The sequence below is a fragment of the Carcharodon carcharias genome, chromosome 21, assembly GCF_017639515.1.
Source record: "Carcharodon carcharias isolate sCarCar2 chromosome 21, sCarCar2.pri, whole genome shotgun sequence".
NCBI classification, from domain to species: Eukaryota; Metazoa; Chordata; class Chondrichthyes; order Lamniformes; family Lamnidae; genus Carcharodon; species Carcharodon carcharias.
In genome coordinates, this window is record NC_054487.1 from 27,042,133 (window position 1) to 27,054,903 (window position 12,771).

At 42.9% G+C, this 12,771-nt stretch overlaps 1 protein-coding gene across 1 annotated transcript in view; it reads right to left on the reverse strand.

Annotated features, from left to right (window-relative positions):
• The window catches only part of cacna1c (calcium channel, voltage-dependent, L type, alpha 1C subunit), a 1,373,114-nt gene that overhangs the window by 491,363 nt on the left and 868,980 nt on the right, over nucleotides 1-12,771 (reverse strand). Inside the window, exons 15-16 of the mRNA XM_041215565.1 lie at nucleotides 5,840-5,960; nucleotides 5,275-5,389 (exon numbers count right to left, since the gene is read on the reverse strand). Of these exons, the coding sequence (XP_041071499.1) occupies nucleotides 5,275-5,389; nucleotides 5,840-5,960 (236 nt within the window). The remainder of the gene's footprint in view (nucleotides 1-5,274; nucleotides 5,390-5,839; nucleotides 5,961-12,771) is intronic.

Here is a 12,771-nt window from a genome sequence, read left to right on the forward strand (position 1 = left end):
TCAATAGCAATGCTGTGTCCATGTGCACATTCGACATTGATAGCCTATTCACAAATGTACCACTCAAGGAAACCACAGACATTTGTAACATGTCAAAATATCATGGCGATCTAGATGCGCCGCCAATGTCTAAATCTGTATTCATTGAACTTATGAACACAGCAACCCCTGCAGTTGAGTTCGGTTTCAACAGCACCATATTGGTCCAACAGATGGATCCCCTCTAGGCTCAGCTCTCACAAGCATCTTCATTGGTTTCCATGAGAAACGCATCTTTGATGAAATGACCTAATCTCCTACACTTTGCATATTTCTGATATGTAGAAACGCTACCTGTATTCAAATCCACAGCTGAGTAGGAAACATAAGGGCAGGAGTAGGCCAATCAGCCCCTCGAGCCTGCTCTGCCATTTAACTGGATCATGGCTGATTTTCTACCTCAACACCATTTTCCCGCACTATCCCCATATCCCTTAATGTCATTAGTATCTGCTTTGAACATACTCAATGACTGAGCTGCCACAGCGATCCGGGGTAGAGAATTCCAAAGAGTTACCACCCTCTGACTGAAGAACTTCCTCCTCATCTCAGTCCTAAATGGCTTACCTCTTATTTTGAGACTGTGTTTCCCCAGTTCTAACCCCTCCATCACCACCCCCCCCCAACTAGGGGAAACATCCTTCCTGTATCTACTTGGCTGAGCCCTGTAGGAACTTTGTACACTTCAATGAGATCACCTCTCATTCTTCTAAACTCTGAAGAATACAAGCCTAGTCTCCTTAATTTTTCCTCATAGGATAATCCCGCCATCTCCAGGATCAGTCTGGTGAACCTTTGTTGCACTTCCTCCAAGGCGAGTATATCCTTCCTTAGGTAAGGAGACCAAAATTGCACACAATACTCCAGGTGTGGTCTCACCAAAGCTCCACACAACTGCAGTGGACTTCCTTATCCTGTACTCAAATCCCCTTGCAATAAAGGCTAACACCATTTGCTTTCCTAATTGTTTGTTGCACCTGCATGTTAGCTTTCAGTGACTTATGAACAAAAATATCCTGGCCTCTTTGGACATCAACATTTCCCAATCTCTCCCTATTTAGGAAATACTCTGCACTTCTGTTTTTCCTACCAAAGTGGATAGCTTCACATTTTTCCACATTATATTCCATCTGCCGTGTTCTTATTCACTCACTTGGTCTGATGAAATCTCCTTCTAGCTTCTTTGCATCATCCTCACAACTCACATTGCTGTCAAGTTTTGCATCATCAGCAAATTTGGAAATATTACCTTTGGTCCCCACATCCAAATCATGGATATAGATTGCAAATAACTGGGCTCAAGCAGTAATCATTGTGGTATGCCATAGTCACCGCTTGTTAGTATCTAATAGGTTCTGCTAATAGATGTTAAATACCCAGTAGTTTAAGGCAATAAGGTGAACAGGTGTTGGGTATTGATTAGTTAATTATACTCAGATGTGTATATAAAGCGTCAGTCAGCACTGGGTGTCTGGAATTAGAGTGGAGAAGTAAGCTTTGTGGCAAGCTATAAATAGTCTCTACCAAAGCATCCTAGTCTCAGTATCTTCTTCACAACCAGCTTGGAAAGTCCACTGATGCAACCTGCCAATCAGAGGATGATCAGTACTCTCTGTTTCCTGTCTGTTAACAAATCTAAATCTCTAATTTTGCTTACTAACTTGCTTCCTGTATGGGACCTTATCGAAGGCCTTCTGAAAATTCAAATACGCCACATCCACTGGTTCTCCGTTATCTATTCTGCTAGTGACATTCTCAAAAAACTCCTATAGGTCTGTCAAACATGGGCCTGTAACTTATGCGCTCCCCAGTGTCAGATTTGGGGGGTTCCCAGGTAAGGGTTGGTACGGCAATTGCCCAGAAGTGCTAACTTCCTCTGTACTGTGCTGTGCAGGGAACAATCCAAAGTTGCAATTTAAATCGCAAACTTTGGATGATTCTGCCAGGCTGATACCAATAGTTACCCAGAAAAAGTTAGAAGAATTAAAACCTCATCTGACTTCTGGGCAACTATTGTAAAGACCCAGGCCAACTTCACAGGACTCCTCTACATCCTCGACCACTCATGGGAGTCCCCTCATTCCACCCCCAACGCGACCTCGGATCCCGCAAACTTTGGAGTCTCTGACCCATCCCTGACCTTGAAGCCCCGAACCTCCCAACCTTGGAAACTCCGGCACCCATCCCCCACCCTACCTCAGAACCTCTGTGCACCCCCCCACCCCCAACCCCACCCACCCGACTTCGGAACGTCCAACCCCCAACCCCCGAAACCTCTGACACCCCCCACCCCCCCACCACCAGCCTCAGGATCTCCATTTCCCCCCCCGCAGACCACCACCAACCCACAAATCCTATCTACTTACCTTCTCCCTGGCCTGTCCATTTCCCTGGCCCTTTAAACTTAGCTGCTTGATGGCAGCTAGTGCTATAAAAAAAGGGGGCATGGCCTCCTTGAATATGCTGGATCTACACTAAGCTGGGGCCTGCGAGGAGTCTTTCACTGCAGGCCCCAAGCAGCTCTGGTGAATGGAAGTGGCCACGCAATTTTCAAGACCAAATAAGAACATATTTATTTCTCCTAATTTCTGCGGGCCAGCACTCTCTGACATTAGTCAAAGTTAAGACCCATGATTTCCCTTTCATAAATCCATATTGACTCTGTCCAATCTCGCCATTATTTTCTAAATGCTCAGCTATCCTTCAGAAAAGATTCTAGCATTTTCCCTACAACTGATGTTAGGCTAAGAACATGTTGCATGTAAGAACTTCCTTACATGCCTTAATGGGCACTATTCTGCACTCAAATTCACCTATGAAACGGAGCAGTCAAATGAGCTCCCTTCCTCGACATGCTAGTTGAGAAATCTGCCAGTGAGTTCTCTACTACTATCTACCACAAGCCTGCCTTCATTGGTCAATATACACATTGGGACTTCTACAGTTCCACGCGCTATATGATTGGTAAGTAGGCCCCGAACCATTTGTGCACTGTGCAAACGTAATGTTGAAATAGGCCGCATCAAAGCCATCTTGCAGGACAATGGCTACCCTAATTATGTGATTGCTTGCTGTATATTGTGTAAACCCATAAATGGGCTTAAGGCCATCACTTTTGGCCCTGAAAAGTGCCCACTCTACCTCAGATCACCCTTGAAAGGCAAGGTGTCTCAAAAATTTGAACAATAGGTGAAGCTAGCCATTGCACACTTTCACTATGCAGTTGCAACATGAGTGGTATTCTCCACTAACAGGATGCTGCTATCAAGCCAAAAAGATGTTCTGCCTATCACGCAAATGAGTAATGTGGCAGGTGAATTTCAGTGAAGGTGTGATGCCGTACATGGAGGCCATACACCATAAACACTGGCAGATCGCATCAAACAGCATGTCCCTTCGGTTGTTCGCAACAGGCAAAGTACTGATGGTACCCAACCAGCCCATGCTTGCAAAACGCAAAACATAGTATCCAACATTAGATGTGGTTCGTGATTGGACAATACTTGCTAAACAATCCTGACTGTGCTAAGAACTACACTGAAAATCAATTTACTATCACTAGTTGGGCTCGCAGTGTGGCTTACTTTCACAAGCTAGAAGTCACATATATTCACACAAAGAGCCATGTCCTTCGCAGGCTGAAGGAGCATGTCCATGCATTATGCCTTTTCTAACTAAACAAAAAGTTGGGGAGACCACCATTCCCTGCTTCATTCCCCATGGCAATGCCTTGGCCAATCAGAGTTGACCTGTCTGGTTTGAATTTGAAACAAAAGCTTGGCAGTTAACAGTTCTCTGCTGCATCCTCCATGGCAATGCTTCTACCAATTAGAGTGCACTTGTCAAGCAATCAGCACTTTCTTCTCAAGCAGTATAAATTGTTGCTCCCTTTACTGTTGGTTTATCTTGCGTAGCTATCCTGATCAGTGCAAGATAAAAGGCTTCGATAGTATTTCTCTTTTTTCAGAAATACTCAAGTTCTGTACTACCAAATGACTGAATAATAAAATAGTCTTGTGGAATAACATGATTTTTGTTTTTTTGCTTATGCTTCCTCAAGCTTGAGTCAAGAGATAAAAGGGTGATCTACAGAGCTCCACTATTACACTTCAGCAGATTAGCTTTAGGAGGAGGGCACATGTTGCCTTAAGCTCTAATTTTCCCACCAATTGGCAAATTGTGAGCCTTCCTCTTTAATGCCCAACTGAAACTAATCATTCATCATTTGATTAAAAAAACCCTGAAATACAATCAAAAACAAGAAGTTTTTGATATCCTGTCCAAAGACTTAACAGAGAGAAAACTAACATGAATATGATTAAATATTAAAGAAACAGAAAGACAAGAAAATACAACTAAAACATACTGCACTGAACACCCCACAAGGATGTCACTCATTTTCTTTTATTTCTTGCATAGACAATATGTCTAACTCATGCTTAAGGCAGATGGCCTGAATGATTACGTATCTGGCAAAATTGTATGCAGAAAGTGTGTGCATGCTGCACGCGATTTTGGAACCTTCAGTGTTATATTTTTGCCTGAGAAACAGGGTCAGCTGTGAAACGGAATTCAATGGGCAGAATTTTACGGCCCCATTTCAGCGGGGACGGGGCCATAAAATGCAGCGGGGCATTCTAAACCTCATTGGCTTCGGCGGGAACATAAAATCCTGCTGCCATAAAATTTTGCGCAATAAATCCAATAATTAGTGAGATGGCAACAGGAAAGTCATTTAAAAAGCTGCTACAGTGTTTTGTTGTAAGAATTTAACTGGTATGTTAGTTCCCTTCCAGGAAAGGATCCTCCACTGCCACCCTATCTGGCCAATGCATTACTCCAGTCTCAAAGTATATAGTTGACAGATAATGAATAATCTCTGAAGTAGACAGCAAGCCACTCAGTTGCAAAAAAAAAAGAATGCTATGAAGAAAAAATAAAAATAATTATTGCGAGATCATCATCACTATAAGGATATATAGTGATTCAAGGTGGGCTTCTAGGGATGTAAAGAAAATGCAACTTTGCCAGCATTTACAGATCCTTCAAAAATCCACAGTGATTAATTTTGTATTCTTAGCCTATTTTACTGACTTTGTGAATATAACACTAGATTCAGGCTGAATTAAGGGTTAACTTTTCACAGTTGAATCAAAGGACTATAGAATTTTTAAAAAGCTAATAAAAAAGGCCAGCAAAATCAGATAGGGAACAAAATATTACTGAAATTGTTACCTGGCTAGTTTTCTGCGTTCCTTTTCTTCTTCCTCCTCCTTCTGTGCAGAAGTCAAACTTTCAGCATCAGCCAGATTGTCCACAGCGATGGCCAAGAATACATTTAATAATATATCTTTTTTTGTAGGCAGAGTCAAGGCAATTACAGTATTTGATCACTGCAATATTTAACATGACAGGTTATCTAGACACCTATACAATTTGGACACAAAAAATATACAATAACAACTTCATACATTATGGCATTATACTATGTTGAATTTACTTTTTAATGTGCTGAAGAAATGTATGATTTTGTGACATCAAAATAAAATATTATCACCAATTTGATCAGTTTTTCATCCTAAACACTTCAAAAATATATGCGGAGCAAATGTATTCAGAGATGCATGGTTTTGCAATTAAAGACGCTGATCTCAAAATCCCAGCAGTTCTGCTGCGATTATATGCTATTGTATCTTAGGTGATTATTTCAATAAACCTAGTTAGCTTTCACCATTCTAACAGCTAGGTTCTTCAAATCCTCTCACAGCCTGAATTCTGGGTGCTCATAGCAGAAAGATACAGTTCCCGCAGATGAAGAGGATGATGAAGTAAATACAGACCAGCATTCCTGGGAAAGATGGCCCTCCATATGCCCTTATCCCATCATACATCACTGAATTCCAGTCTTCACCTGTCAGGATCTATGGAAAACAGTAAAAGGAAGTCTCTATTATAAAACCAGACAAAATAAAAGAAGAATACATAACTCCTCTATTTGGGGCCATTAATACACGCCAAAGATGGGGCAAAGTTGAAGTCATTCACATCTGACTGGTATTTGTGAGTTATGCACCTCACAACACTAAATGAGTAATTTTTCATTAAATTATCATGCCCTGACATAAATACTAATTTGGATGAATAAGGATATTATGCATGAACATACAGGTATAAAACCAACTTGATAGAGTGTTGGACTATAGGAACAGAAGTTGGGCTTTTAGCCCTTTGAACCTGTTCCATCATTCTATTAAGTCAATCTCTCAAACACTGTCTACCATTTTACTTAATCATGGATCATCCACACCTCAGCTTAAATTAGACACCTTAGCCGAGATTTTCGCAGAGTAATGGAGACTCTGTGAGATATCCAAATTGGTGGATGGACCATGTGCCTGGAAGTCCTGCCTCATACCCAGCAGAAGACATTTTTGCCGGGGAGGGCTGGGAAAAGGGCGGGATGCGACTCACACATGAGGGAAACCCAAACTCTGCAGGGCCATTCGGACACAGTGCTGAATTCAAACAGACCCTATTTTAGCTGGAGTAAGGGCCTTGCCCCACAGGGTGTGAATTACAAATTTATAGAGTAGACATAAGTGCTCTTGAAGGGCAGATTTTCTCAGTGCCTGTGAGCTACGAAACGAAAGATAGTATAACAACCAAAACTCCTGTTTCCAATAATTATCCAGTGAACTGCATTGGAAAGTGCACATAGAACTGTCAAGCTGTCAAGTTATTAAAATTTCCCATGCTTCAAAAATGGCAGCAATGGTGGGGGAGGGGGCACTCCCTGCCTGTGTTGGAGAGTTGAAAAAAGACTATCAGCTTCAATCACTGTTTGTTGACATAATCTTAAGTGTTATCATTATAGCATTATTAATGCTTGACTACTTTCCACAACCTATCACAGTAGGGGCTATTAGTTCACAGTTTGATTGACAGCTCAAAGAGGATATTAAAGTATTAGCTGTTTTTGATGTAGAGTAATGAATACAAATGTTTTTTTTATAAAAGATTAAGCACTTGAGGGGACTTAAATGTATTTCATGGGCTTTTTTGAGGGCATTGTTTTCTATAGTGAAGACTGTGACAGATATTTAGAACTTTATTTCATCTCAGCCGAGCTCCTGAAGTCTGTCTATGGTGGCTATTGGGTGAGTTGGCATGAGGGCATAAGGGGCCATGGGGGTGGGTAGGGAGCATGAGCTGACACTAAGTTGGCAAAGGGGCTATACAGGATCATCAGGTGGATGGGGGGGCATGAGTTGGCACTAATTTGGCAGAAGAGCTATAGGGGCCTTGTGGGTGGGTGGAGGGTATGAATTGGCATGATAAAGTGAAGGGTGCTAAACACTTTGCTAAACTTGACTTCAATACAGGCTACCATGAAATCGAGCCTGCTGAAGACTCGAGGTATCTTATAGCATTCTCCACTCACATCAGCCTTTTTCAATACAAGAGACTCCATTGTGAAGCCAGTGCAGCAACTGAGGTATTTCAGCACAGGATTCAGTCTGTACTTCATGGGCTTGAAGGCAGGCTGAACATTAATGATGAAATTTTCATCTATGGTACTGAAAGTGAACTCGAGACACACTTATATGTATACCTACAATGTGTGAGAGAATGTAACTTCATCTTGAACAAAGACAAGTGCTTATTCAATGAAAACAGAATTAAATTCTTCAGTCATGTGTTCAGAGGATTAAGGAATATTGCCTGATCCATGAAAAGTTGCACATGCTGCAGATCCTACAAATGAGCAGGAATTCCAGATTCTGCTAGGACTCATCACATACTGTAATCACTTCATTCCTGACCTTGCTACGTTATCTACCCACAACCCCACCATGTGATCTGACAAGAGTGGACCAAATGACACAAGCAGGCTGCACACCAGACCAAACAATGGTTGGCATCAAGTTGCCCAAATGCCTATTTCGACCCTGAGAAAACCACCCAGCTAGTTGTAGATGCAAGCCCTATTAGCTTAGGTGCAATTCTTGTGCAGAAAAACAAAACAGGCAACCCACCAACTGTTGTGATGGCAAGCAGATCACTAATGCCCGCTGAGCAATGTTATTCATAAACAGAGAGAGAAATGCTCTCAATTACATGAGGTTTCTTACATTTCCATGGAAGTGAGTTTGAAGTAAAACTAATCACAGACCACTAATAAGCATGTTCCACAATCCACATAGTTTTGATGTGAATAGTGTTGAATATTCAAACTACAAGGGTGCGATTTCCATGTTGAGTATCAGCCAGGCAAGCACAACCCTGACTATCTTTCATGGCATCCTTTGTCAACAGACAGTCCTACTAGTTGTGATGAAAAGGTTGCTGAACGACATCTTAACTATGTAAGCCTAAAGGAGGTGCCAAAGTCCCTACACCTAGCTGACATCATAGCAGCAAAAACACAGAATGAGGAATTGCAACTATGTATGATGGCTACGGAATCACAAAACTGGAAAGACGTGATTGAGAGCATGTGTACAAACAAAATTGCTTACACACTACAGGTCTTCACAACATTTGAAATGGGCTCACTGTTACATCCACATCTGATCTTGTGTAATGTCTTGTCATTCCACAATCATTGGGGGAATTTGTTATCAATATAGCATATGAAGCTCTTCAGGGAATAGTCACAACCAAACAATTCCTTAGAGGGAAGGTTTGGTTCCCAGAAATTGACTGCATGATAGAGCACAAAATTAATTAGTGTTTGCCATGTCAAGCAACCACAATTTCAATTCTTTGTGACCCTCTCAAAAAGTCTGAACTGCCTCCAGGAACATGGATTGAAGTTAACATTGATTTTGCAGATTTGCTCGCTGGTGAACACCCGCTTGTTGTCACTAATGACTATGGCAGATTCCCAGTCGTGGAAATAGTTACATCAACTTCAAAGAAAGCAGCCATCCCAAAGTTTGACGAGATTCTCACTTTGTTTGGAATCCCTCAAATAGTGAGAAGTGACAATGGACAACAACGATGAGTTCATTAAGTTCTCAAACTACCTGGGTTTCACTTATTGAAAAATCGCACCTCACAGCCAAGCGTGAATGAAGAAGTCAAGAGATTTATTCAAACCTTGAAAACAGTGATAGATACAACTACATCTACAGCTGACAGCAAGTAGTGGAAGCAAGAGTTGTATTGCTTTCTTTGCAATTACAGAGCAACTCCTTACTTGACTACTGGAAAAAATCCAGCTGCACTCATCTTTGCACATCCTATGCAGACATATTGTGCTGAGTTACCTCATGGAGCTAATAGCCCACATGTACATGAACATTATTGAGAACAGAATGATCAAATGAAGGTAAATACAAAGTAAAACATGAAATTTAGAGCCACATCCCTAAAGGCAGTAGATAAATTGCTTGTGATGGTCATATTGGAAAGCGAAGAACCCCCTATGACATTCACTCATTTGTTGTGACTAAAACAAGAGGATCAATAATCATTGCAAAGCTCAGTTCACAAATCATCACATGAAATACATCTTTCTTCAAAGCACCGAAAACAGCATCCGTAAACATTGAATCCGATTCCGTCAGCGATATATCAGATGAAGAACGTGAGTTAACTGAGACTGCCCCTAATATCAGACAATATCCTACTCGTGAGAGAAAACATACACCAAATTTAAGTATCTACGGGTGGAATTGCCCCAGATTTGCACTAAGTGCGGCAGTGGGCGGGAAAAAGAACGTTTTACCCACCGGCAGCAATGGCGGCTTTTCACGTCATAGCGTCCCAATCCCACCTTATTAGTCATGCATTCCTGGGAAACACGTTGTTTCCATGGCAGGTGGGCTCTCATCTACCACCACAACGTCACCTTGCCGCCTCCTCATGTCAGGTGCCATATTTAAAGTACTTGCAGCTCAGGACTGTTGCACAGAAGATGTGGCCCTGAAAGGCAAGAAGACTGCAACCCCCCAATTCAGTGATGCATCCCTGGAATGCCTTTTGGATGCTGTAGAGGCTCGCCGTGATGTCCCGCTCTGGCTTTAGGAGGGCAGCAACATCACCGCTGTGGTGGCAGCATGGTCAGTGCCAATGCCCTGCAAAAGAGGGCAGCCATCCAATACTGCAAGAGGATGAATGATTTCCTCCATTCCGCCAGGGTAAGTCACTCTTCTCATCACTCTTAAGTCACACACTCACAAACCCATCACACATCCAGAGGGACCTCACACGCTGCAAGTTCAAGGGACATCACCATTCATTCTCTCTCACACACACCTTCATTGTCCTCATCCCATCCATGGGACCACTCACCACCCACACACGCAGGCATACTTATCATCTTGCCTGGCAGGCGTCCTGCTAACACTCTCTCTATCTGTATTCATGCAGGACAAGCTGGCACACAAGATGGAGAAGTCCCAGGCTGGTAGAGGAATGACCAACATCAAGGTTCTAACAGCCTTTGAAAATAGAGTCATACTGCTGGCTGGCGAAGATCTGGACTGGTCTTGTGCTGACGGTGAGGTTGGTGGTGCTTTACTAAGTGAGGGTCCAGCGTGCAACATCCATCAGACAACCATGCTGTGAGTGATGTGTCCTGTTTCATAGGCCACTGCTGTGCACTAATTATCTCTCCTTGATTTCACACAGACATTTAGGAAACAGCCGAGGGAGTACACAATCCAGGTCCTTGAGTCAAGCTCTGCAGACACCTCAGAACAGGAATCTGCTGAAACCCCAATTGAAGACTCATCACAACACTCACCCACAATCTCCACCAGTGCAGAGACACACACCTTGGTGGGACCTAGGTTTAGAGTAGCCTCGGGATTACAACCTGGTGAGCACATCACACTGTCGGATCCACAGCAGGCGCTGGCAGGGATTTCCCAGGTTTCTGGCACTCAGAGGACTGCTGGAGGCTATAAATCTGCTGCGTCAGAGTCAGATGATGAGCTTCTGGACTCATACCTCATACCTCAGTTGCTGTAACTGCAAAGGTAAGCCTTGGAACATCAGGAAGGGATGTCTGCTGCATTCTTCAGATTGCAAGGCATGATGGAGGAGTCCGTCTGCCTTCAGTCTGAGGTTGTAACGCCAGGAGGCAAACGCACCAATGTCAACACTGGCTGGATGGCAGCCGTCATGTAGATCTTGGTTCAGGACATTAGTCCTACACTGCTGCGCGGGCTGAACTCAATCGCTGATGCCATAGTTGGCCTCCAACAATGTCAAGACGGGTGCAGGGCAGCTCAATCTCACTCCAGCTTCCCCTTCTCCTCAAGGAGACAGCCAGGGATGCTCAGACACCCACTGGGAGGAGGATCAGCAGATGTACACCCCAGAGCTATCCATCCAGATGACTTGGGGAGTGTCCAGCCCATCCTAATCCCCTCTTCCTGTGATCCCAGCATCCAGCCCCACAGGCTGACAACAGTGCCACTGCCACACAGCAGGACCCCAAAAGCAGGCCGGGGTCCTCCAGGTCTCAGCCCTTCAGAGGATGCCAGTCAAGGTCATCACAGACAGGGCATAGCAGTCATCAGGCTGTCTCCACCTCCGCTGTGGATGTCAGGGGAGAACAAAGATGTAACGGCCTTGTTCTGATGAGCAGTGTTTGTGTCACTCAAATGTGAAACCTTGTTTCCTACAAAAGATAAAGGCAGGTGTCTCAGTCCAGGGCCTCTTCCCTGTGAAGTGTGTAACCTGCAGACCAAAGTTATGGTCTTGATTATCAAGAATCTATCTAGCTCTGCCTTAAAAATATTCAAAGACTCTGCTCCATCACCTTTTGAGGAAAAGAGTTCCAAAGACTCATGACCCTCTGAGAGAAAAAAATTCTTCTCATCTCTGTCTTAAATGGGTGGCCTCTTATTTTTAAACAGTGACACCTAGTTATAGATTCTCCCACAAGAGGAAATTTCCTTCCTACATCCACCCTGTCAAAACCCCTCAGGATCTTATATGTTTCAATCAAGTCACCTCTTACTCTTCTAAACTCCAGCGGATACAAGCCTAGTCTGTCCAACCTTTCCTCATAAGACAACCCTCGCATCTAGGTATTAGTCTAGTAAACCTCCTCTGAACTACTTCCAATATATTTACATCCTTAAATAAGGAGACCAACAGTGTACACAGTACTCCAGATGTGGTCTCACCAATTCCCTGTAAACTGAAGCATAACATCTCTACTTTTATATTCAATTCCCCTCACAATAAATGGTAGCTTTCCTAATTACTTGCTGTATCTGCATATTCACCTTTGGCAATTCATCCACTAGGAGACCCATGTCCCTCTGCACCTCAAAGCTCTGCAATCTCTCACCATTTAGATAATACTCTTCTATTTTATTCTTCCTGCCAAAATGGACAATTGCACATTTTTCTTCATTATACTCTTTTTTGCCAGATCTTGGCCTCCTCATTTAAACTATCTATATCCCTTTGTACCCTCCTTATGCCCTCTTCACAGCTTATTTTCCTACCTATCTTTGTATCATTAGCAAACTTAGCAACCATACCTTTGGTCCCTTCATCCAAGTTATTTATATAAATTGTAAAAAAGTTAAGGCCTCAGCACTGATCCCTGTGGCACACCACTCATTACATCTTGTCAACCAGAAAATTACCCATTTATGCCTACTTTCTGTTTCTTGTTAGCTAGCCAATTTTCTATCCATCCCAATATGTTACCCCTACAACATGAGCTTTTATTTTCCACAATAACCATTGATGTGTCACCTT